Source organism: Heterodontus francisci, chromosome 35, assembly GCF_036365525.1.
Source record: "Heterodontus francisci isolate sHetFra1 chromosome 35, sHetFra1.hap1, whole genome shotgun sequence".
NCBI classification, from domain to species: Eukaryota; Metazoa; Chordata; class Chondrichthyes; order Heterodontiformes; family Heterodontidae; genus Heterodontus; species Heterodontus francisci.
In genome coordinates this window covers 56287563-56313530 of record NC_090405.1, presented here as the reverse complement: position 1 = coordinate 56313530, position 25968 = coordinate 56287563, and the positions used below count along the sequence as shown (strand labels likewise).

The window sequence follows — 25968 nt, the reverse complement described above, 5'->3', positions numbered from 1 at the left end:
TGTCTCTCGAGATAAGGAGGCCAAAGAAGAAGACAGTAATCCCATATTCCCTACCACCTACCTACACTGGGGGCAATTTACAATGGCCAATTTACCTATCAACCTGCAAGTCTTTGGCTGTGGGAGGAAACCGGAGCACCCGGCGAAAACCCACGCTGTCACAGGGAGAACTTGCAAACTCCGCACAGGCAGTACCCAGAATCGAACCAGGGTCCCTGGAGCTGTGAGGCTGCGGTGCTAACCACTGCGCCACGATTTCTCTGCCTATCACTTTTCTTATTCCCCTTACTGTCTTTTGTTCTTGTCTTTTGATCCCCCCTCCTCTGACTCCTTGCAAAGGTTCCCATCCCTCTGCCATTTTAGTTTAAACCCTCCCCAACCACTCTTGCAAATACTCCCCCTAGGGCATCAGTCCCGGTCCTGCCCAGGTTTCACCCGTCCAGTTTGTACTGGTCCCACCTCCCTCAGAACCTGTCCCAATGTCCCAGGAATCTAAAACCCTCCCCTTCACACCATCTCTTCAGCCACACATTCATCCAATATATCCTGCTATTTCTACTCTGACTAGCACTTGGTCTTGAAAATTTCAATTGACTGAAAACAATGGCTTCAGTCTTGCCAATATTTAATTGGAAGAAATTTCTGCTGATCCAGTACAGGATATCGGATAAGCAGTCTGATAATTTAGCAACAGTGGAGGAGTCAAGAGAGGTTGTTGTGAGGTAGAGCTGGGTGTTGTCAGCGTACATGTGAAAACTAACATTGTGCTTTCAGATGATGTCGCCGAGGGGCAGCATGTTGATGACAAATACGAGGGGGCCAAGGATAGATCCTTGGGGAACACCAGAGGTAACGGTGCGGAAGCAGGAAGAGAAGCCATTGCAAATGATACGCTGACTATCATTAGATAAAAATGGAACCAGGTGAGTGTAGTCCCACTCAGCTGGATGACAGTGGAGAGGCTTTGGAGGAGGATGGTGTGGTCAACTGTGTCAAAGACAGGTCAAGGAGGATGAGGAGGGATAGTTTACCTTTGTCATAGCCACACAGGATGTAATGTTTGACTTTTACAAGGTTATTACAAGATTAAATGTTAGCTGTGGCTCAGGGGCAGCACTCTTACCCGAGTCTGATGTTCCACTCCAGAGACTTGAGCACAAAATCTAGTCCGATACTCCAGTGCAGTACTGAGGGAGTGCTGCACTGTTAGAATGTTAGACTCTTCAAATCTGAAAGACAAAGTGTTCTCACTGGTTTCTTGGCCAGTATACAACCAACACCACAAGAACAGATTATTTGGTTATTAATCTCATTGCTGTTTCTGGGAGCTTGCTGTGCTCAAATTGGCTGCAATGTTTCCTACATTACGGCAATGACTACACTTTATAAGTACTTCATTGGCTGTAAAGCGCTTTGGGACATCCTGAGGTTGTGAAAAGTGCTATATAAGTGCAAACCTTTCTATAGTATTGAAGGCCTGTGAAAGACAGGCAGAGGGGATGATGATTACACACTGTATTAAACCTCTATATTTTCACCAGATTCTTAGGCAGTTTCTATGCAACACTGATGAAGCAGATTTGAATTTGAATTTCACCTGGTGATAAATACTTCAGGTACTGCACCAGCCATTTTAGTAAGTCTCTTCTCCGATCATTCCTCATCCCTAATCCTATTCACAGCTCCACAGTCTTGCAATTAAATATCTGCAAAAGGACAGGAAGACCATTCAGCCCTTTGAGCCTGACCCATCATTCTGTTAGATCATGATTGTTCAATATCTCTAATCCATTTACCCAATTTCACTCCATAGCCCTCAACCATATCCCTCAATAACCTTATATAACAAAAAATCTATTGGTCCCATTCTTGAAAATTTCAATTGACCCCGGCATCCATAGCCTTTTGAGGGGTGGGGAGTGGGAAGAGTTTTAGATTTCCACTCCCTTTGTTTGAAAAAGTTCTTCGTGACATCACCCCTGAATGGCCTGGATCTAATTTTCAGATTATGCCTTTGTTCTGGACTCCACCACTTGAGGAAATATTTCTTTGTATCTACTCTATTGAATCTTTTAATCATTTTAAACACCTTGGATTTGAACACCCCTCAAACTTCGAAACTCAAAGAAATACAAGCCATGTTTACGTAATAAAATAAAAGCAAAATGCTGCAGATGCTGGAAATACTCAGCAGGTCTGGCAGCATCTGTGGAGAGAGAAGCAGAGTTAATGTTTCAAGTCAGTCAGTTCTGATGAAAGATCACTTACCTGAAATGTTAAATCTGCTTCTCTCTCCACAAATGCTGCCAGACCTGCTGAGTATTTCCAGAATTTCTTGTTTTTATTCCATGTTTATGCAACTTGCCCTCCGCAATATAACTTGTCATCACATACTAGTATCTGTCATACAATAACACTTATTTTCCCTAAAGCTACATTTCATTCAATGTTTTATAAATACAGCTCCCCGGTATCACTCATTTTCCCTTTGCTTCTCAGTGACACACCAATTTCAGTAAGGGGAATGTGGTTTCCATTGCACTCCTGCCCTCCCCCATGCTGCTCTCAATCAGGGACCAGAGGTTTAATTTTTCAATGTTTCTGCTTCATAGTGTCCTTCCCACCTTGCTTTCTCCGCTTTTCCCCATGTTACGACCGAGGCAGGAGGAGTGCACTGTTAATTCAGTCCCTCTTCTCCACAGGTCACAACATATATTTACATTTTCACACTTATCCAAACAGTCAATCAGATACTCTATTTGTCCCCAGAATAAAGCATACCAACCAGGTTTCTTTAATAAACAACAAAATTATCCATTTATTAGAAACCAAGTCTTAACCAATAATGAAGTAAACATATACACGAATTGAAATATTAAAGCCCCTTATTTTTATCCTAGCCCTCACACACATGGTTAGCTGGGAATAAAAGGGATTTTTGTTTACAGCTGTTATAAAGAAATAGAAGGGATAAAAAAAAAAGCCTCGACTGAATATAAGATATGGAAGTCCTTTGTTTTGGGGAGATGTTCCAAAGACGAATAGGTGGCTCCCAATAGGAATCTTCGTACAATAGTTATTTGAAGGCAATGCTGATGAACAGTCTAGGTAGGCTTTCAAGAAATGCAGCTACAGAAGGCTTCACATAGGTCTTACCTCAGGTGTTCAGTAACAAAGGTTTCAATTCTCACACATTCGATGCAAAGTTCTTTTAAAGATGCAAGGTTTCTGTAAACATTCAGGATTTCTGCAAATACAGGAGGCAATAGTATAACTTGATAAAGGATTTGCTTTTCTAGAGTAGGATAAGCAGGGCCTTCTTCTCTTGGCAAATCAATAAGCAAACTCCAACTGCCTTTTTTTAGCCAAACCAACTGGCTTTAACAGTTCAAAATGAAACCAACTTTTTCCAGAGACAGGTTTTATGACAGCCATAAATCCTGACTTGCCAATAAGCAAGTAGCTTGTCAAATCCCCTGCTGGGTTCTTTGCAAACATGTGCCTTCCAGTAAAAAGTTGTTTACTGGTCAGCCTTCTGTTTAAGAAAAACACCCACAAAGTTCAGCAATCTCCAGATGATTCAATGTCAAAAATTCAACTATAATTTCTTAAAACATATCTTACACAGAAAAACAGAAGCGCTCACTTAACACCCACCAGAGGGAAATACAAGAAAGATTTGGAACACCAGGATTGTGCAGAGCCCAGGGGTTCACCCCCAGGGCTGTGCCAGGGAATCCTACATGGGTTCCAGCGATTCATCTATATATTCTGGCATTTTATCTAAAACTTGGATTCCTAGTTTCTCGTGCTCATCGAAGGAAGGGAAATTAACAACAGTAAATGGAACACTTTGGTCTTGGAAAAAAGCACTCCCACTTCAGGTAAAGGTACAACACAGCCAGTTAGAGTAAGTTCCCCCTAATCAGGGTACAGATCAGGATTATGGACCTGTGACTGGGGAATCGAGTGTGTGGCACCAGAATGAGCAATGTTATTGTAATAAATCATTTGAAATGCCTCAGCCCCTCATCTCATGTCCCCGTACATACAGCAGCATTGTCCCCACTGACAATCCTTTCTTGTTAAGCCTGCAGTACACAAACTCTTGGCTTGTTCTGCCTGCTGCTGTTCATCCCATGACTGACAAATGCTACTGGATAGTCGAGGGATCTCTGAGCTTGGGATAAAAGCAAGCATGTGTCTAAGTTGCCAAGTGCCAAACTCGAACCGAACATGACAAGTTGGCAGTGATTTAGAGTGCAGTCCTCACACTGCCCACACCTCCATACTTGGAATTGTGTACCGAAATGGGGGAGTGAGCTGATGCACATAAATAATTGAACATTTTGTTCAACTACCTGAGGCCTGCAATGTGGGTTACACAGTGGCTGAAATGTGGAGTGGCAGAATGTATATTCCAGGTCAAAAACAGACTCGCTGGATGGTTAAGGGATAAACCTGGCTCCTCGTATTTCTGCATTCTCTCAACAGCAGATAAACAAATTGAAAGCTAGTAATGTGAGTGAGTATTTAAACAGGGAACATCTTGTCACGAGAGAGCTGGCGTGTGACAGGGCTATTAAACTTGCCCTGCCCATGGTGATGCGGTTAAACGATATGGGACATGCCACCCCTTTAGAGGGCAACAGAACCAATGGAAGTGCAGCCTCAAGGAGTGACAGTCCATATCCCGCCCCTAACCTGATACTCAAACTGTAATAAGGCAGATCCCATTTTTTAGCTACAAGACAAAAGTGACAGATTAGTTTGTTTTTAATTAAATAATGTTTTATCTAAACCTTTGCCTCTAAATTGGCCGGGAGGGGGCTTGTTAAATAGGATAAGGCTGATTCCGGGGTTGTGCAGATCCTTTTATTTTCTGCATTGCAATATTTCCTGGAGTCTAGGCGTGTTCACTCAGCATTGAACAAAGGGTCTTGGTGCAGCTGGGACTGGGTTTGGGTTTGTTTCCTTGCTGCATTTTGCTCTCGCATGAGGAATGGCGAGCGCAGCTTTCGATCGTTTCGCTGCCGAGTGCCTGGTTTCCATGTCCCGGACTGCGGTCATTCACAGTACCGGTCAAACAGCCATTCCACCGGGGGAGCATCAGGCCAAGGGAAGCCCCAGCACCGGGCTGCTGCTGCCCGGACCCTCGGCTGATGTAAATCCGCAGGACGTGGCGAGGATCGGGGAGAAGAGGAGCCCGGCGCCCGGTAAGTGTGTGTGGGAAGCAGCCACACCTTCCCCGAGAGGCCGGAGAGGCAAAGGTCGGTGCGCCCAGGACCGGCGGCCCAAGAAGCACCAGTGTCACTACCCGGGCTGTGAGAAGATCTACGGCAAATCCTCGCACCTGAAGGCTCACCTCCGGACTCACACAGGTGAGACAGGGTGGCGCGTCTGGCACGCAATTTTAACCTGCCCAGAAACTGACGGGAATCAGACGCAACGCAGGTTTTCCTCTCCAATATGAAGTGGGGTGTAATTCTGGAATTGCACCCAATCCCCATGGGCTTCCCACCTGGTCAGTGGAGTTAAAATTACCCCCATGACCCCAAAATACTGGTTCAGCCCCTCCCACCAGCCCGTGCTAGAGGGATTGTAAACACACGGGATGACAGAGTGAATCTGCACAACATTGGCCCCAGTTCCCAATCCCAGAACACTGGCCTCAATCCCAGCCAGGAACATGAGCCCCAATTCCTAACCCCAGCCAAGAACACAGGGTGGCGCAGTGGTTAGCACCACAGCCAAAGACTTGCAGGTTGATAGGTAAATTGGCCATTGTAAATTGCCCCTTGTGTCGGTAGGTGGTAGGAGAATTGGGGGAAGATGGGGATATGGTAGGGGACGTAGGATTAGTATAAATGGGTGATTGATGGTCAGCACAGACTCAGTGGGCTGAAGGGCCTGTTTCAGTGCTGTATCTCTCTCCCTCTATAAGTCTATCTAACCCAATCCCAGCCAGGAACACGGGACTCCCAGACAGGAACAGTGGCTCCAATCCCAGCCCAGACAACTGTGTCCAATCCCAATCCCAGGCTGGAACACAGCTGACCCTCCATTATTGACAAAGTTTGTGATTTCTAAAAGAAATTCTGGGTGGAATTGCAAAAATGTGTTTCTGAAAAACCCAGAATCATAAGTAATAAAAACACAATTTGATTCAGTCACTAAACAGGCCTGATGGATCAATCATTCAGTTTATAAATCACAAATCCAGTAAACAATCTAAAAATACTGTTGAGTATTTGAGAAACCCTTCAGGCAAATATAGCAGGAACAGCAGCTGTAAATGTTTGTTGCAAGACACCCATTAAACCCTGGTCTCTCACCACAACCCAAAATCTCACCCCCCCCCACTCCTACCATCTCAGACTCTGCTAATTAAATAAACTGTACAGCTGCCAGTGATCAGGATCAGTGATTTCTGACATTGGGCATTCTTGTACCTGCAAGCCCAGTGGTCACTGGAGTAAATATAAAAATTCTCAACAATGGATATATATTTAAAGACACACCAAATAAAAACTTTAGTGATAAGCAAATAAATTTGAGAAATATAAATAAATTCAGAGAGCTGCTTTAAGTTCTGTGTTGACCTAGCAGTTTATAAATCAGACAGGGAGTGAGTGGGGAATGGACCAGACAGGGAGTTCTCTTATGAATGTTTTTTTGGAGCACTCGTTAAGTGCTCATGTTTAACCCCTAGGTTAACGGTTTAAACAACCAAGACATTAGGAATTTTATAGGAGTAACAACCAGAGCACTCAGCTGTCCGTGCACTCTGCCTGCTTCTGAAGAAAGTGTTAAACCTTTTGGAAAGATTTTTTCTGTCCAAAAGGAAAACAACCAGCAAAACAAAATGAAATTATAGATTACCACAAGCACACACTGAACTAATTTCCTGGTGTATTTAAATGGGCAGCATCTTTATGAGAAAAAAAAGGCAATGCTTTTTTTTTTAAAAAAAAGAGGGTTTGCTCTGGTTCTTCATAGTGATGTCAAACTGGTCAAGAATTTGTAAAATCTTTTAAGATGATTTCGCCATTAAATTTCTGGTTTGGTGCAGTGCTTAAACTCCCAGGCTTTGTGGAATTTTAATTCCCTCTTCCAAAGGCCTTCACTCATTTGGGGCACAGTTCAACAGGTACTGAATGCTGGATCATTCAAGCCATTTCATATAGAGAGGTCAAAGCAGCCTGCTTGATGGCATCCCATTCACCCCTTAAACATTAACTCTCTCCAGCACAGGCACACAGTGGCAGAAGTGTGTACCATCTACAAGATGCATTGCAAAACCGCCCAAACCCCTGATCTCCACCACTTAGAAAGCCAAAGACAGCAGGTGGATGGGAACATCACCTGCAAGTTACAAATCATTATTGGTGTGTCAAAATCCTGAAACTTCCTATCTAAGAGCACTGCAGCAGTTCAAAGTGGCAGCTCACCAACACCTTCTCAAGGGCATCTAGAGATGGACAATAAATGCCAGCCTTGGCAGCAATGCCCATACAGAATCACAGAATGATTACAGTGCAGAAGGCCATTCGGCCCATCGTGTCCATGCCGGCCCACTGTGAGAACAGCCCAGCTAGTCCCACACCCCTGCTTTTTCCTTTTAGCACTGGAAATCTTTTCTCTCCAAATAATTATCCAATTCCCTTTTGAAAGCCGCGATTGAATCTGCCTCCACCACATACTCACGTAGTGCATTCCAGATCCTAACCACACACTGCACAAAAAACGTTTGCCTCATGTCGCCTCTGGTTCTTTTGCCACTTACCTCAAATCGGTGTCCTTTGGCTCGCGATCCTTCCACCAATAGGAACAGTTTCTCCCTATCCATTCTGACCAGACCAATCATGATTTTGAACAACTCCATCAAATTTCCTCTCAACCTTCTCTGAGCAGAACAACCCCAACTTATCGAATCTATCCTTGGAACTGAAGTTCCTCATCCCGGGAACATTCTCGTCAATCTTTTCTGCACCCACTCTAATGCCCTCATATCCTTCCTGAAGTGCCTAGAACTGGACACAATACTCCAGTTGAGGTCGAACCAGTGTTTTATAAAGGTTCACCATAACTTCCTTGCTTTTGCATCGATACCACTATTTATAAAGTCCAGAATCCCACAAGCCTTCTTAACTGCTTTCTCAACCAGCCCTTCCCCCTTATACAATTTGTGCAGATATACCCCCAGGTCCCTTTGCTCCTGCACCTTTAGAACTGTATCTTTTATCGTATATTGCCTCTCCTCGTTCTTCCTATCAAAATGTCTCACTTCACACTTCTCCGCATTAAATTCCATCTGCCAAGTATCTACCCATTCCACTAGCCTGTCTATATACTCTTACCATCTATTGCTGGGGGAGGCAGTGGCATAGTGGTAATGTCACTGGACTGGTAACTTAGAAATCCATGCTACTGCTCTGGGGACATGGGTTCAAATCCCATCATGGCAGATAGTGAAATCTGAATTCAGGAATTAAAAAGCTAGTCTAATGATGACCATGAAACCATTGTCAATAATTGTAAAAACTGATCTGGTTCACTAATGTCCTTTAGGGAAGGAAATCTGCTGTCCTTACCTGGTCTGGCCTACATGTGACTCCAGATCCACAGCAATGTGGCCGACTCTTAAAATGCCCCATGAAATGACCTAGCAAGCTACTCAGTTTAAGGGCAACTAGGGATGGGCAATAAATGCTGGCCTAGTCAGCAACACCCACAAATGAGTAAAAAAAACTATCCTCCTCACACACAGTTCACAATATTTCCAAGTCTTGAGTCATCTGCAAATCCAAGTCTAGGTTATTAATATAGATCAAGGAAAGCAGTGGTCCTAATACTGACTCCAGGGAACCCCTTGCTCCACTCTACCTTGCTCCAGTCCAAAAAACAACCTTTCACCACTATTCTCTGTTTGCTGTCACTCAGCCAACTTTGTATTCGTGCTGCAACTGACCCTTTTATTCCATGGGTTCAACTGTGCTGACAAGCTTGGGGCGGCACAGTGGCGCAGTGATTAGCACCGCAGCCTCACAGCTCCAGCGACCCGGGTTCAATTCTGGGTACTGCCTGTGTGGAGTTTGCAAGTTCTCCCTGTGTCTGCGTGGGTTTCCTCCGGGTGCTCCGGTTTCCTCCCACATGCCAAAGACCTGCAGGTTGATAGGTAAATTGGCCATTATAAATTGCCCCTAGGTAGGTGGTAGGGAAATATAGGGACAGGTGGGGATGTGGTAGGAATATCGAATTAGTGTAGGATTAGTATAAATGGGTGGTTGATGGTCGGCACAGACTCAGTGGGCCGAAGGGCCTGTTTCAGTGCTGTATCTCTAAACAAAATATGGCACTTTATCAAACACCCTTTAGAAGTGCATGAACACCGCATCAACTGCATTACCCTCATCAATCTTCTGTGTTACCTCATCAAAAGACTCAAATCAAATTAGTTAAACATGATTTGCCCTTAAAAAATCCATGCTGGCTTTCCTTAATTAATCCACATTTGTCCAAGTGACTGTTAAATTTGACTTGGATCATAGTTACGAAAAGTTTTCCCAGCACCAAGATTAAACCAACTGGTTTATAGTTGCTGAACTTATCCTTACATCCTTTTTTGAACAAGGGTGTAACATTTGCATCCTGAGAATAAATAAAAAGAGACAGCTGGCATACAGGGCATCACACACCTCGATCCTGCTCTCGCCCAATGTTCTCCCACACACTTTCCAGCAAGTGATCAGGAACAAGAATCATGGTTGATTTCCTCCTCTTAATTCGGTGGCACAGAAGGTAATTCTCTCACACTCAGCTGCTGGGATTAGTATATTACTATGTTAAAGGCACTATAAAAATAGACAAAGGTGAACAATTCACACTTTTTTTTAAACAAGTAAATTGTCAAATAATCAGTGGCTGGTTCATTGAGGCAGCGCCAAATTGAATTGGTTCTACGCTCAGGTACGAGGAAGCTAGCAATAGCCCTGTGTGGCTTCATGTGATTTCTGTCATTCTGTCATGGCCTTTGTAATTAATAAATTTGCCTGACAATGCTGCCCATGAAATGTATTGGTGATAGCATTGGCTGATGACATTCTGTAAAAATACAGCGAAGGTCAGCAAAAATTGGGGCATATATTGACACTGGGATGAGAGTGAAGTTGGTGTTCTGAAAGAGATCAAATGGACTTGCAGGTTTTCTTCACCCAAACCCATACTGCTCTCCTGGCCGGTCTCTCTCCTCACTCCCTCCGCAAACCTGAGCTCATCTGAAACTCTGCTGCCCAATCCTAACTCACATCAAGTCCCATTCACCCAACACCCCTGTGCTTGTTAACCTACATTGGTGCCCGGTCTGGCAACACCTCAAATTTAGAATTCTCATCCATGTTTTCAAATCCCCCCATGGCCTCACCCCTCCCCATCTCTGTAATCTCCAGTGCTGCATTCCTCTGAGGTGTTTGCATTCATCCAATTCTTGCCTCTTGCACATCCCCAGTTTTAACTGCTCCATCATTGGCACCTCTCTACCTCTCCCTCCTCCTTTAAGATGCTCCTTAAAACTTGCCTTTAACCCAAACATGTCCTAATATTTCTGTGCTCAGTGTGAAATTCTGTTTGCTAACACTCCTTAGAAATTTTTACTATCTTAAAGGTGCTATATAAATGCAAGTTTGTGGTGGTGTTGTCACACAGTCTCCCTTCCTGAAACATCAAAACGTGTAAAAACACCACAGCCAGCAGATGTGAGTCAGAAAGATACAGGAATTACTGCCCATCATTCAGTCTGGAGCACAAACAGAATCATTTATTGGGGTATGAAACCCAACACTGTCAGTCAACTAAACTACCTCTGACTTTTCAAAATGTGAGGTGTCTGCTGTTGGTCATTGGACACTGGTCATTGTTTTGATACCTGTCCCTCATTGATGAACTACACTCGTCCCTAGCTCTTTGCTCTCTGGCTGAAGTAAACTATTTCTTGAGGTCAAAAGAGTTGATATTCACAATATTCCCATAAAACTCTGATGAATGTTATCAGGCCCAGTTTAGACCTCCTTTAAAATGCCATGCATTTACAGTGTTTTATCTCAAAGCTTTACTTACGTTGAGTTACTTTGGAGTGGTACAGTCACTTTTGTTTTCTACCATTTGCAACTTTTCAGATTGCAAAGTTTTTTTTTGGGGTGGGGAAAATGAGGTGGCAGCTCCCATAATGTTGTGGGTGACTTTTGCTGTCAGAGATAGTAATTAGGATTTAGTATCAGTGGCATTTTATCCCTGCAGGGCAGGGTGTGTCTTACTCACTAGAGTCAGTTCAACACATGGGATTAGGTGTCTGACTGGCCATGCCAAGGAAGCTTTGAGATTTCACAAACAAGTTGGTGCAATACATACCAGTAGGTAGGACCATAGAGTATGTCATTTTACCTACCACAACCACGCAACAATCTTTTATACTGTTCAACTGTTTTTACTGGCAGTGTTTGATGGGACAGTGTAGAGGGAAATTACTCTACTAACCTATGTACCTGCCCTGGGAGTGTTTGATGTAAGTGTAGAGGGAGCTTTATTTTGTGTCGAACCAATGTTGTAACTGCATTGGAAGTGCTTATCACCAGTACCTAGTGTGTGAAGTGGAAAGTCAGAGTCATAATGACACAGAAGGAGGCCATTCGGACCATCGAGTCCATGCTGGCAGTCAATCCAGTCTGTCTCATTCCCACGCTCTATCTCCGTAGCCCTGCAAGTTTATTTCTCTAAATTGGCCATCCAATTTCCTTTTGAAATCATTGATCTTGTCTGCTTCCATCACCTTTGTAGGCAGCAAGTTCCAGGTCATTACCACTCACTGCGTTTAAAAAAAACTGTTCTTCCTCACAACTTTTCTGCATCTCTTGTTTACATTTGTGACCCTAGTCCTTGACCCATCAGCTAATGGGAACAGCTTTTCTTTGTCTACCTGATTTAAACCCACCATAATCTTGTACACCTCGATCAAATCTCCCCTCAATCTCCTTTGCTTCAAGGAGAACAACTCTTGCTACTCCAACCTAACCTTGTAGCTAAAATCCCTCTTCCCTGGAGCCATTCTGGTAAATCTCTTCTGCACCCTCTCAAGGACCCTCACATTCTTTGTAAAGTGTGGTGACCAGAACTGGCTACAATACACTTATTTGTGGGCTAACCAGACATTTATAAAGGTTCAGCATAAATTCCCTGCTTTTGTACTCAATGCTTCCATTTTTGAAGCCTAAGACCCAATATGCCTTGCTAACCACTCTCTCAATATATCCTGCCACTTTCAAAGATCTGTGCACATGAACCCCAAGGTCCCTGCATACTCTTTAGAACTGTGCTATTAAGTCTATATTGCCTCTCCCTATCTCTTCTGCCACAATGCATCACCTCACACTTCTCTGTATTAAATTTCATATGCCACTTGTCTGCCCATTTTGCTAGCCTATCTACATCCTGTTGCAGTCAAATTTCATCATCCTCACTATGTGCCACTCCTCCAAGTTGGGGTCATCAGCAAATGTTACATTTTGCACTGTATTCCAATATCCAAGTCATTTATATACATCAAAAAAAGCAGTGGTCCTAGCATTGAACCTTGGGGAACACTATCATCCAAAGGGTTATCCAACATAGGGTCCACAGGCCAGAATATGGCCTGCCAAAGGTTTCCATCGGGCCCAACAAGGATGAGAAATTCCCACTGGAAATTGGCCATTGGCTTCTTCTGGCCTGCCAGAACTTTGTGACTGACAACGGCTGCAGCTCCTTTCCGGATGTGGAGGAGATGCCTCACTGCGCATGTCCTCCTTTACCAAGATGGCAGATGCTCTTAAGTACCTGATGTTTGGGCTCATTTTAACAACATGGCGTTGCCCGGGATGAGCTGCCTGTATGCCAGCGCTTCCCGCCCGAACTCCATTCCCATTTCGGCCTGGCCGGCCTTTAGTTCAGGCCCCAGGCTCAATCTGCATGCAGATCTGGCCTGGGCCTTGGGCCCCCAGGCTCTTCATCTCCACCACCATCACCAAGGGGAAGTTGCCTGAGGAGGCGGCAGGGCCCAAGCCTGGTCCCTGGGAGCGGGGCTGGGGGGAACACGGGTGACGGGGCATGCGGGGAGGGGAGACATGCACACACAGACAGAGACAGAGTGAGAAAGGACAGAGAGACAGAGACAGAGAGGGAGAGAGAGACGGAAGAGAGAGTGATCAAGATCACTCCTGACAGATGGGCATCTATCTGGAATACTCTGCATCGCCACATCAAGCGTGCGGGCAGACATAGTCTACTTCTGCAAACAAAAACAATGCCAGGTATCTCACTAAATCAGTGTTCAAAATAGTAACAAGAAAGTAAGTTAATAAGTTAGTCTTCTCATTTAAAGCTTGTTCACAAAAATGCAATATTTTTGTTGTTTTGATTAAAAGTATAATACATTTTTCATACCTTTATCTTTCCGAAATTTGCTCATTGGCCCCCTATGTAGGACAAAAACTATAATATGGACCCCACGCGAAAAGGTTGGACACCCCTGGTCTAGCATCTTCCAGTCTTAAAAATAACCATTTATCATGACTCACTGTTTTCTGTCCTTAAGCCAATTTTTTATCCAAGCTGACAATGACCGTCCTATTCCATGAGCCTCAATTTTATAAACCAGCCTTTTATGCGGTACTTCGTAAAACGCTTTCTTAAAATCCATATAGACAACATCCATTGCATTCCCTTCATCAACTGTCTGTTACTTCATTAAAATAATTAATTTTGATCAGTCAAGCATGATCTGCCTTTTACAAATCCATGCTGGCTCTCTGTAATTAACTCAAACCTCTCCAAGTACCTGTTGATTTTTTTCCTGATTATTGTTTCTAAACTTTACCCACCACTGACTGACCTCTAGTTACTAGGAATGTCCCTACACTCTGTCTTGATTAAGGGTGTCACATTTGCCACTCTCCAATCCTCTGGCATCTTCTCTGTATCTAGGAAAGATTGGAAGATTATGGCAAACCCTTCCACTATTTCCACCCTCACTTCCTTTAGCAATCTGTAATGCAAACCATCCTGACCAGGCAACTTATCCATTCTAAGCATAGCCAGTCTTTCCAGAACATCCTATCAATTTTCACCCCATCCATTACCTCCACCATCTCTGCTTCTCCTGATATTTTATCAGCATCCTCTTCCTTAGTAAACACCAATAGCCATTAGATATTCTAATGTAAGGGTGAGGGCTTGCCCTGGTACCCAAAAACACTTGTACAAACGTGTGATTGTAGGGGTTCTGCTAATACATTGTTCCAGTAGTCATTTTATACAGTTTTACAGGAGGTTGACTTGATAAACTGTTCCTTAATTACATCATCTCCCATCTATTGCCTTCCCTGATCTCATCCTGCCTTGGTTATGTTATTCACCTCGTCAACCTCTTGATTATCCAATCATAAGATTCTTAGGCTATTCATAGAATTCGGGTGTCTCTCTCCTGAGCTCGTTACCTTCTGATTAGATATTCATATAATTTGTGTGTTTAGCAAGCAAGCTTTCTCAAGTTACAGGGACCTAAGTTATGCCAAGTACACCATAGTTCCCTATGCTAGTCTCCCCTACAGACCCCCCTTTTGGCTGTTGCCCAGCACCTGGCCCAAGGTAGCCATTACCCTAGGATCCTCTGCCCCTCGAATAATCCGGGGATCCTACCGGTTTCGATGAGCTTCGGATCCTTCCCTAGCATCCTCTTATGAGCCCTCCTGTGTCCTAGTGACCAGGCTCAGTCTGGGATTGATACTTTGTATTATTCTACATAAATTACAGCAATTTTAGTCAAGCCTGCAGTACTCCCGGGGTACCACTTCAGCCCCCCCTTTCGGCCCTAAAGTACTAGGGAGATGGCCAACTAACGCTAAGTGCTCCTTGCTCCATCACTGTTGGCCAGATTGGTGGTAAGATTTGCACAGTTACATTTTCTAAATTATGTCTAACATCTCAATTTAGGAGCCAGGGTACAACATTCAACCATAAGTCCGTTAGCAATTAGTAACTGCACTACTACCAGTACATGGGAATCAATTCTGATCCAGGGGTGAACATCCATCCTAATACCCCAGTCCCAAGCCGCCTCCCACCACAATGTCTCCTCCAGTTCGGCTACCACAACTTCTCCCAGTTGCTTGACCTCCTGTTTGATTCGGTGATACTGCTTCATTGTTGTCCGGGCCACTTCCCTCACCTTCAGTAGATTTCCAGCAGTTTAGGGATTTACTACCCTTTGGGAAGCAGGTATCTCAACAAGCCCTCCATTAGATCATTGGTTATGTTCATCCACTCCCTATGGGGAGGCTGGATTTGAGCTTTGGCCGAATGTCCAATTGTCGTTAGGGTCCTGGGGTGGAAGCAGAAACTAGAGTTGATCACTGGGCAGTGGATGTTACCGTACTGGTATTAAGGTTCGCTGGTGGTCATGCAGTATTCCCCTTCTCCACGGTATGCCACCTGCGTTAGTCCATGGCAGGCGCTGGAAATTTCAAGGGTACAGTTTAGGGTGGTATTAAAACCATGCGTGGCTCTAGTCCCTATCCCTATGGGATGTGGACAGACAACATTATTTCCTACACCCAGCCAGCAAGATCCCGTAAGGAGGGAATCTCTCTGGGTCGTGTATTTAGGTACAAGGTAGTTCTTTGGCCAATTGCTATCTCCTGTGATCCCTGTATTCTCAACCCGGAGAAGGGTTTAGATGCCCTGGTTTTTTAGTGTTTTGCTAGCATCTTGGTTAAATTCAATTCTAACTTAAAATTCCATTTAAACATTGCTTTGCTCAAAATGATTTAGAAGTCAGAAAGCTCTTTATAGCTAACAGCCATAATTCATGAATAAATACTGACTGGCTCTACACAATTATTCTAGCAATTTGATTTTTAAAATTAAGAGTTACAATTAAATCAGTGAATCTGGCTGTGCAGTTCAGCCACGAAGCGAGCCAATGTGCTCATGTACACTTAATGGAGTCCAACAACATCTCTCATTCAGGATACAAATAATGAACAGATTACCCAAAATGGGACCCTGCAGTCAACATTCATGTTGATTAGACAATTTAATAACAAATAACTTGAATAAAACCTAATCCAACAAGTAACTGCATACAGAGAGAATAGGGGTTATAAAGTTAGAACTACAGTGGGTGATACTGACGCTAGATTTATGCATGACTGCTTTAAGTATAAAGGGAATCTTCATTGCCATGCTTTACAACTTCAGGCACTGCTGTTCCCCATTATCAACTGTCCTGAGCTACTCCTTAGGCATACTAGTTTGTTAACCGTGACATTTAATGTTCCACACGCCCGATCACAATTGGCATCGCTCGAGTTCTTATAGAACAGACTTTGTTGGGTCCCCCAGTCAACCGACTTGGTTCCTTCTGCGCTCGTGGTTGCCAGACATATCAGCAGTACTGCAGTTTTCATGGTCCTGTAAAGAGAGAACATAGTGGGCGCCAGTCGTTCCCATACTCCTTGATCTGTGTCCAGTATTTCCACCGGCCTTTCCCTTCCACATCCACATGTACAAGTGTTGCTGGTCATCGGGACCTCGTAAGGTCCTTGCCAGTGAGATGCTAAGCCTGGTTTTGCAAGTAGAACCCCAACAATCACTCGATCCCCTACTCCTGGCAACTTTTCCCTGTGCTTTAGAATAACTTCCAAGTTCTGATGTTCCCTCCTTAGCCACATTTGAATTGCGTCTTGTTTAACTTGCTGCAAAAGTTTGAAAGGTTAAAACTGGGTTTCTGCTGGACTTTTACAAGGCTCTGGACTTATCTTTATATTTGGAAAGCAAACTGGAGCTTCATTCCCAGTTGCCAATAGTTTGTGCCAGTATGTCTCAGTTTTAAAATTGCACTGAAAAATCGCAAATTCAAGCCAACAAACACCATGTGCCCAAATAAAATAAATAAATCCACACCCACACCCACAGACAGAAAAAGAGTAGCACGTGCGTTTAAAGGAAGGGAAACAGAAATAAACCTATTACATCAACGATCCCAATTCTCCCTTCTTCAAATGTCTTGCAACAACTATAATTAGAAACTAAAAGGAAAAAGATAAACTCTCACAAAGCAGACAAACTCCAAGAAGTTATGCAGCAGCCTTTCAGTCATTCTTTGTCGAGTATCCTGAACTAGCTGATGTGTCCCCTTTTCTGAGGCCCATTGCCCTAGCTACCCAAGTCTTCATTTCGTCCCAGGTGCCTCAAGCCATTCTCCCTTCCGCTGGTAGGGCTGAGTAAATCTTGCTCCTGCTCAGTTTCACTACACCTCTGCCTCAACAATCTCTCGTCTGCTTCCCTCTTTTCCCTTTACCTTGATATATCTGCACAATATGCCTTTAGGAACTCCACTTTCCCGATCCACCGAGTTGTCTCTTCTGTATGTCTGGGTTGTTCCTCCTCTCGTTTATCCATTTCTTTCTGTAATTGACTCTTTGTCTTGTCAACTATGGCACACCTATCTTCCTTCTCTTTCCTTAATTTACTCAATTCTAACTCCATCTATGCTTTTCCTCCTGCTGCTTACACTTAGCCTGATATACCAAACAGCCAGATTGATTTAATTTACCTGTCTTTACATGTGGACCCCTGTATCTACTGTTCTGCCTCATCAACAGGGTCAATCTGTACAACCCAGATCTATCCTATAAATTTCACGACCACAAACAAAACAAGTTAGAAAACAATGCTTTCTAATAATTTAAACACTCATCTTTATTGTAGCTCCTTCTAGCTTCTTTTAACTTAGACTAATTTAATACAACTTCACTGAAACGCTTCACACACATTCACATTTACCATTCAACAATTTCTGAACACACAAAGAGACCAAACACCAACATAGACTTACACACACACACGCAATTTTTACTTCTTTTGTCCTTCCAACAGCATTTTATACTACAGTGGTACTTCCAATGTAATTTCTACCTATCGTTCCCTGAAACTTGTTTCTACCTCTGGATTTGTTTTTGGAGTGGCTGTTAATTTGTTTCTGCTTTCTCCTTCTTAAATAGTGGGGCTACATTTGCTACTTCCCAGTCTGCAGGAAGCCTTCCAGAATCTAGAATTTAGAAAGATAACCACCAATACATCCACTAATTCTCTAGCCACCTCCTTCAACACCTGGGATATAGCTCCTCTGGTCCAGGGGATTTATCAAGTTGCAATCCAATTAATGTTTTGAGTACTACCTCTTTATTGATACTAATTACCTTCAGTTCCTAATTTTTACAAGTCCCTTGGTTCCCTAGTATTTGAGTGATTTTGTGAGTCTTTCTCCATGAAGACAGACACAAAGTAATTGTTTAGTCTCTCCACCATGTTACGACCGACCAGGTGAGAAAGGTGTCTAGGAGTCTTTTACTGTCTTCACCTGGTCTTATTGCAGCAGAGTTTAATTTTAAACACACTGTGTTTTGAACTGCCCCTTTGTGAATCCTTGTTCACAGCTTTCCAATTATAAGGCAAAGAAATGAGCACACCAGGTTTTCTTTAGGTTTAAAGAAGAAAAGTGAAATTTATTAACCCTTAAACTTAAACTCTAATACGGTTAATGCCGACAGATATATCACGTGCCCACACTAGCATGCACACGTGATACACACATGCAAATAGGGACAAAAAATAAATAAAATGGAGAGGTTTGAGGCAGTCTCTAAAAGGGGGTTTCTTGTTACTGTTTGTGTTTCCAGCTTGCTGTAGAGTCCTTGATTGTAGTCAGCTCTTACTTTTCGTTGGGGCCCAGTATTCTTCTTAAACCTTGTTTACTGTAGGCGACGTTTCTCTCTTGGGGTTCATGTGTCTTCAATGGTTTCCGAAGCTGGTGAGAGAGAGATGAGAGCAGACAGGAGAGAGGTCTTCTTAGTCCAGGAGAAAACAGCTTTCCGATTTCAAATTCCTTGTTGGAAGTTCAAATTCAAAAACCGCCAACAGTCAGTCATGTGACTAAACTAGCCTGACCACGTCTGTTTGTGTATTCAGCCATCTTAGTAGTTAACCTGGATTGCTTCAACGTCTGGTAATCAAAAGTCCATTGTGGATTAAATTGGAGCAAGGAGTAACTCCTTTCTCCTTTGAAGTACTTGTCTGTTGATATGCTAATATCTCTCTCCAGCCAAAGTCATCAATTGTTTTTAAAAGCAAGTTCTTTCTTCCCCAACAATAGTTTAAAATCAATGTTCATGTGGCAAAATTAATTTTCCTCATTCTTGGCAGGTGGGGTGGGGGGGCTTGCCTGACACCCATTTCCTCATTCTCCACCACAAACTCTCCTGTGTCCGCCTATAATGGATCCACATTGCTAATCCTTTCCTTTTCACATACCTAAAGAAGATTTTACAGTCTGCCTTTATGTTTTTAGCTAGCTTGGATTCATAATTTCTTTTCCCTTTCTTTATCAGTTTCTTGGTCCTCTTTTGATGGACTCTAAATTGCTCTCAATCCTCGGGGCTTACCACTTTTTATCGTGATCTTATAAACTACTTCCTTTGAACTAATGCAATCCTTAACTTTTGTTAGCCATGGTTGATTCCCCTTTCCTGTTGGGTTTTTGTGTCTTAGAGATTCAAGAGATTCTGTTTAGTTTTAGTTTTAGAGATACAGCACTGAAACAGGCCCTTCGGCCCACCGAGTCTGTGCCGACCATCAACCACCCATTTATACTAATCCTACACTAATCCCATATTCCTACCACATCCCCACATTTCCCTACCACCTACCTATACTAGTGGCAATTTATAATGGCCAATTTACCTACCAACCTGCAAGACTTTTGGCTTGTGGGAGGAAACCGGAGCACCCGGAGAAAACCCACGCAGACACAGGGAGAACTTGCAAACTCCACACAGGCAGTACCCAGAATTGAACCCGGGTCGCTGGAGCTGTGAGGCTGCGGTGCTAACCACTGCGCCGCCCCTTGCGTTGTCCAGGCCTTGCTGCCGTAGAGCAAGGTACTGAGGACACAGGCTTGATACACTCGGACTTTGGTGTTCCGTGTCAGTGCGCCATTTTCCCACACCCTCGTTGTTTTTGTATTTTAGACTCCAGGACCTGGTTTAACAGCCTGTCAAGATGAATAAACTAGTCTTGGTTACTTACTGTTAATCTCTCTGTCCCTTCCTGTCTCACTCTGCTCTTCTGTTTTACATGACTCTTCTGATGTGTTATCAGCTTCACCCTATAAAATTCTCCTGATTTAGAGATCACTGCTCTTTTGTTGGCTGTCTTCAGACACTTATTACAAGCAGGTGGAGAAGTTGCACAAACAGAGACCATCATGGATTAAATTGTCTTGTGACAACAGCAGTGTGAGAAGTGGTCTGACTTTCTATTGCTGATTTTTCTACTGTCTCACCTCAATAACCACAATAACAATCCTCTCCTTGAGTTTCATTGTTTATTGGATGAATTTGCGCTCCTGATACAGCATGAATCCACAGAGCCATCTGATGAGGCCCATCTGTCACCTTGTGATTTGGTGCAGCTAGCAACAAAAGTTGTCAACAAAAGTAGTTTGCATTGGCATTGCATACTATTTTGCTTGCTAGCTAGCTATTACAGTTGTGCTGCTCTCCATTGATGTTTGTATGCTTAGCTACTTTATAAGGAGAAATGTGTTAAATGTGTTTTAAATTGGATTGTATTTTGATGGCATTAGATTGGCTATCCACTTTATATACAGCTTAATTGCCCACATGTCTGTGGCTGAGTCAATAATTTTGTCAAATGTCCATAGTGCAACATGTCGGTGCCTATCCCTGCTCCATTCTCCACCACCACCACCATCCCTTGTGATGAGCAAATTTCAAACAAAAAAAAACTGTCCCCCAATTTACCCTGGTAGAATTAGACCTGATCCCATTATTGCTGGTGTATGAGGTTGTCAAATGGGCTTTTGACAATGTATTCAGTGCTGAAATGGTCAGACTCCCTTAATGGCTAATTGGATCTGCACAATGCCTGGTGTGGAACCTGACCACAGGGTCCCATGTTCTGTCCCTGGTCACTGCTGAATTTGGTAATGTCAACCTGCAAAGTGATGAAGGCTACCAATAGCCTCAGCACCCCTGGGTTCAGGAGGGGTAGGATCAACTATAACTTACATTTATATGTAGCAAAACAGCCCAAGGCGCTTCAGAGGATAGTGATCAGACAAAATGTGACACAGAGCTAACAAAGGATATATTAGGACTGGTGACCAAACGCTTGTTCAAAGAGGTAGGTTTTAATCAGCTAAGTGTCTGTTCCTGAAGGAAAGTGCTTGTTTGAGCATCAGGTGAGAGTACAATCTGGCTTCGACCTGAAAAGTTGATACTTGGGTGACTGGCACCTCTGGAACCTTTTACCCCAGTGAGAATCAGTATCGGGGAGGGTCAGCACCTGGACTGTGGGGGTGGTGGGATGATATTGAAACCTACAAGATTCTGAGGGGTCTTGACAGGGTAGATGTGGAAAGGATGCTTCCTGTTGTGGAAAAATCTAGAATTAGGGGTCACTGTTTAAAAATAAGGGGTTTCCCATTTAAGACCGAGATGAGGAGAATTTTTTTTTCTGAGGGTTGAGTCTCTTTGGAATTCTCTTCCTCAAAAAGCATTGGAAGCAAAGTCTTTGAATATTTTTAAGACAGAGGGTAGATAGATTCTTGATAGGCAAGGGGGTGAAAGGTTATTGGGGGTAGGTGAAAATGTGGAGTTGAGGTTACTATCAGATCAGCCATGATCTTATTGAATGGCGGAGCAGGCTCAAAGGGCCGGGTGGCCTACTCCTGCTCCTAATTCATATGTTCGTATAGTGCCTTCAGGGGAGGATAGAGGTACCCAAATTCCGCTTATTGTTTATTAGATTTGTTTATTTAAATTCCAGGTGAGAGGCCTTTTGCGTGCACTTGGCCAGATTGCAACAAGAAGTTTGCCCGCTCAGATGAACTGGCGCGACACTACCGCACCCACACGGGCGAGAAACGTTTCAGCTGCCCTATCTGTGAGAAACGCTTTATGCGCAGCGACCACCTGATGAAGCATGCTCGGCGCCACGCCAATTTCCATCCCAGCATGCTGAAGAGAACGCACAGCTCGCGACCTGGCTCAGTCAGTGATTACAGCAGATCGGACGTTTCCAGCCCAGCCCTGAGTCCTGCCAGCTCACCCTAAATACACCTGTGCTTGATGGCTGCACTTCTGACTCACCTAATCTCCCAACAGTGGTACCTTGCTGTGACTATAAAAAACAAAAGGGAAATGAAATTGGTTGATATTGAAGGGGCAGCGTTACTGCTACTGAATCTTTCAAAAAGAACAACAGCTTTAAAAAAAAAACACAAAACAATTACACATTCACCTCAGGACATGTTTTTATTAAAACTGCACAATACAGAAAGCAACATGTGGCTCGAATTTAACCTGGTTCAGTTTTTTCCCTCAGGGATGATTACAAGTTTCTCCTGTACCACCGCCTTACCTTAAATATTTGCACTCTGATTACATTGGATATGGCGGGGAGGGGGGGTGGTGGGTGGTGCGAAGGTGGAGGGAGCTCATAGTTGGACTCCTCTCCTGGAATCTGTTCTTTAAATTTTAATGTTTGTAGCTGAAGTCTTTATCATGGGCTGTTTTAATCTGTATGCTCTTCCCAGTTGCAGCACATTTCATTGGTGGCTGAACAGAGAAAAGGGATTGCAGAGACATTTAAACCCCTGGTGACCTGTCACTACCGCCCCCGCGCCCCCCCCCCCCCCCCCCCAAGTACATAGCATATCACTTCCAGTCGGTAATTGCACAACAACGCACGAGGTGGAGGGATCAGAACTTTCCTCCTCTTGGCTTATGAAGTTACAAGCTGCTAGTGAAAGTTGTTTTCCCTGCTAACCACCCCTCCCTCACGCGCCCCCCCCCTCCCCCCCAAAAAAGTAATTACTCTCCAAAATTGTACAAACACTTGGAGATTTAATGTTATGGACTAACAAAAATATAAAAGCCATTCCAAAAAGTTTTAAAATATTTTAGAAAATTGTTTAAGTGCCGTCAGATGTAGCACATTGTATACTCTCGGTTATTGGTTGCTTTGTGGAGTGAATTTAAGTATATACATTCCATAGGAATCCATGTGGACCTGCATATGTACTTGCTTTGCATGGAAGCTGTTGCCTCCAGTCCCTTGTGTTTGTCGTGTTGATAGGGTCAGTGTAGAACAACAGGTACTTGATTTTGATATCAGATAACTTTACTCCTGTACCTCTTGCACACTCCAGTAGTAAGTGTGTCTGAAATACATTGACACACAGATACTCTGAGGTAATCTGCTGTATTTATTTTTGGGTTTCTATTTAACTGTAAAATGCAACAGGCTGGTCCTTTAATTATTAAAAAAAAGGAAAATGTATGGTCAAGTTGAGTGATAAAACATTTATTGTATATGTATGATAGCAGTTGAATTAATGTCAACTGGCCTGTCAGTTAAACTGTTACATGCAAGAATTACTTTGTAATTTGTGTTAAACCACAAAAATTTACAGTTTGTTTTGAGATCTGTCCCTTTTCATTGAAGATTTTGTCTGCATAATTGTCAAAACTCTTAATTGTACATCCACGTTTTTTTGGTAACCTTTTCCTCCCCCCACTAAAGATGCTGACTCTTGCTGTGGTACTGGACTCACGGGCACTCGCGGCCCCTCTATACCCTCACTCAAGTTGCTAATCTTCACCTGTGTACCTACACTATGAACAATGGCTACGTTGCGTTGTCACAGTCTGTCTTGTTCTTTTCAAATGTCTGTAGCCATGCATTTTCCAGCAAGGATCATAGGACTGTGATCAGGAAGAGGAATAAATACCTTATCTGCTGCTCAGGTGGCTTCAGATAACTCAGTAGACTGAAGATGAAATGTGGGACCTTGTATTGCTTAGTATTACACTGGCCAGTCCATTAAAAAGTGCTGAAAAATATTAATCACTTTGGATATGAAAGTCCTGGTTATGCAGCTGTGGATTGTAACTGGAAGCAGGCCAAGTTGCTTTGTCACGAGGCTGGTAGTGAGGTGAACTCCCAAGGCCACTGAACAGACCTGCTTGTGTCACAGTTAGGTAAGTGTCAGTTTTCAGACCAGAGCATTGTAAACTGGTTTCCTGATAAAAATGGGCTCTGGAGAGACTGAAAGCTCTCCAATGTGGCCCACTGTGGGACAGCACGCTGAACTGGGAACTGGTTTGAAAGAGTGCCAAACACATCTAGTACTGCAGTCATTTAGGAGGGATTCCATGGCGAGGAATGACTACAACAGGATTAGAAGAGGAGAAAAGTTCTTTAAAGATTTTGTAAACTAGGTTAGGAGCTGGCTGGAGCAGTGGGATATATATTATACTTTCATCTCAGAGGTTTGGTTCAAGACTGGGGGTAAAATCTTCGATTTGGTGGAAGCGTTTTGCATGGAATGAATATGGGAATCTCTGTCTAGTTCTTTGTGACTGCAGACTGAGATTCCTAAACTAATTTCTGCTGCTATAGCACAAATAGACAATCTTACTCCAAAATGAGAGGAGAAAAAAAAATCACATTAGTGCAGAAATCTAGAGTTAGTTACCCTGGGCTGTACCTGTCCTGGGAGTGTTTGATGGGGAGAGTGTAGAGGGAGCTTTACTCTGTATCTAACCCTGGGCTATACCTGCACTGGGAGTGTTTGATGGGGAGTGTAGAGGGAGCTTTACTCTGTATCTAACCCTGGGCTATACCTGCACTGGGAGTGTTTGATGGGGAGAGTGTAGAGGGAGCTTTACTCTGCTTCGATTTGGGGTATCTGCCCTGGGAATTGCGATCATACCTAAATTGGGTAAATATTTCATTACCCACTATGAACATCTCTTGGCTTTGAAACAAACGGTCCATCACACTGCCACCCACCCCCCGCCCCCTCTCCCCGGAATAAAGAATGATCACAGATTTCTGGAGAGTCTAAATTCTCTGGTTTAATATATAAAAGTGAACAAGAGTATCTGTACCAACATTACAAGCTGAGCTGTGTATTTTAGCAAGTGTGATCCTTTGGTGCTTGTATTGTGTTTATATTTTGGGGATATCTAACCTGTGATTTGGTGAGATTCTCCCTCGCCAGTCTGACTCTGTTCAATTGTTCCTCATTGCCCCATGTGCACATGGTATGTAAATATTTCTATTTTCATTAAATAAACCATATCCAACTAGAGAGCGCCAGACGGTGACTCACCATTTGGACCCAATCATTACGCGGGGGATCTCACTTCATGATCTTGGTGCTCACTTCTCTGTTGTTCTGCTTTGTACGCTTTTTGTAATTTTACTGAGTAGATCCACTTGGTGATTATTGCCCTATGCAAAATTTAACAAGAGTAAAAATACAGCTTCTTAATACATTATATGCATGGTTAGTGAGGGCTTCATTTGAATAAATTTGTAAATAAGAGTTTTTGTCAGACACATTTGTTATTGAGAACTACATCTTTGAATGAGAGCAACAGCAAATAGCTCCAGTTTAGCACCAGCTGCTGCTGACATCATCACTTAGGGCCGACACTAACCATAGGGTCATACAGCACGGAAACAGGCCATTCAGCCCATCGTGTCCGTGCCGGTCATCAAGCACCTACCTACTCTAATCCCATTTTCCAGCACTTGGCCCGTAGACTTGTATGTTATGGCGTTTCAAGTGCTCATCTAAATACTTCTTAAATGTTGTGAGGGTTCCTGCCTCTACCACCCCTTCAGGCAGTATGTTCCAGATTCCAACCACCTTCTGGGTGAATTTTTTTTCCTCAAATCCCCTCTAAACCTCCTGCCCCTTACCTTAAATCTTTGCCCCCTGTTTATTGACACCTCTGCTAAGGGAAAAAGTTTCTTCTTATCTACCCTATATATGCCCCTCAT

General features: G+C 43.4%; 1 protein-coding gene across 1 annotated transcript; it reads left to right on the top strand.

Annotated features, from left to right (window-relative positions):
• The first annotated feature begins 4671 nt into the window (after positions 1 to 4671).
• On the top strand, positions 4672 to 25507 carry klf13 (Kruppel like factor 13). The gene is made up of 2 exons (XM_068015659.1): positions 4672 to 5381; positions 21940 to 25507. The coding sequence occupies exons 1-2, from the start codon at positions 5003 to 5005 to the stop codon at positions 22224 to 22226; spliced, it is 666 nt and encodes a 221-aa protein (XP_067871760.1). The 5' UTR covers positions 4672 to 5002; the 3' UTR covers positions 22227 to 25507.
• The last annotated feature ends 461 nt before the right edge of the window (positions 25508 to 25968 follow it).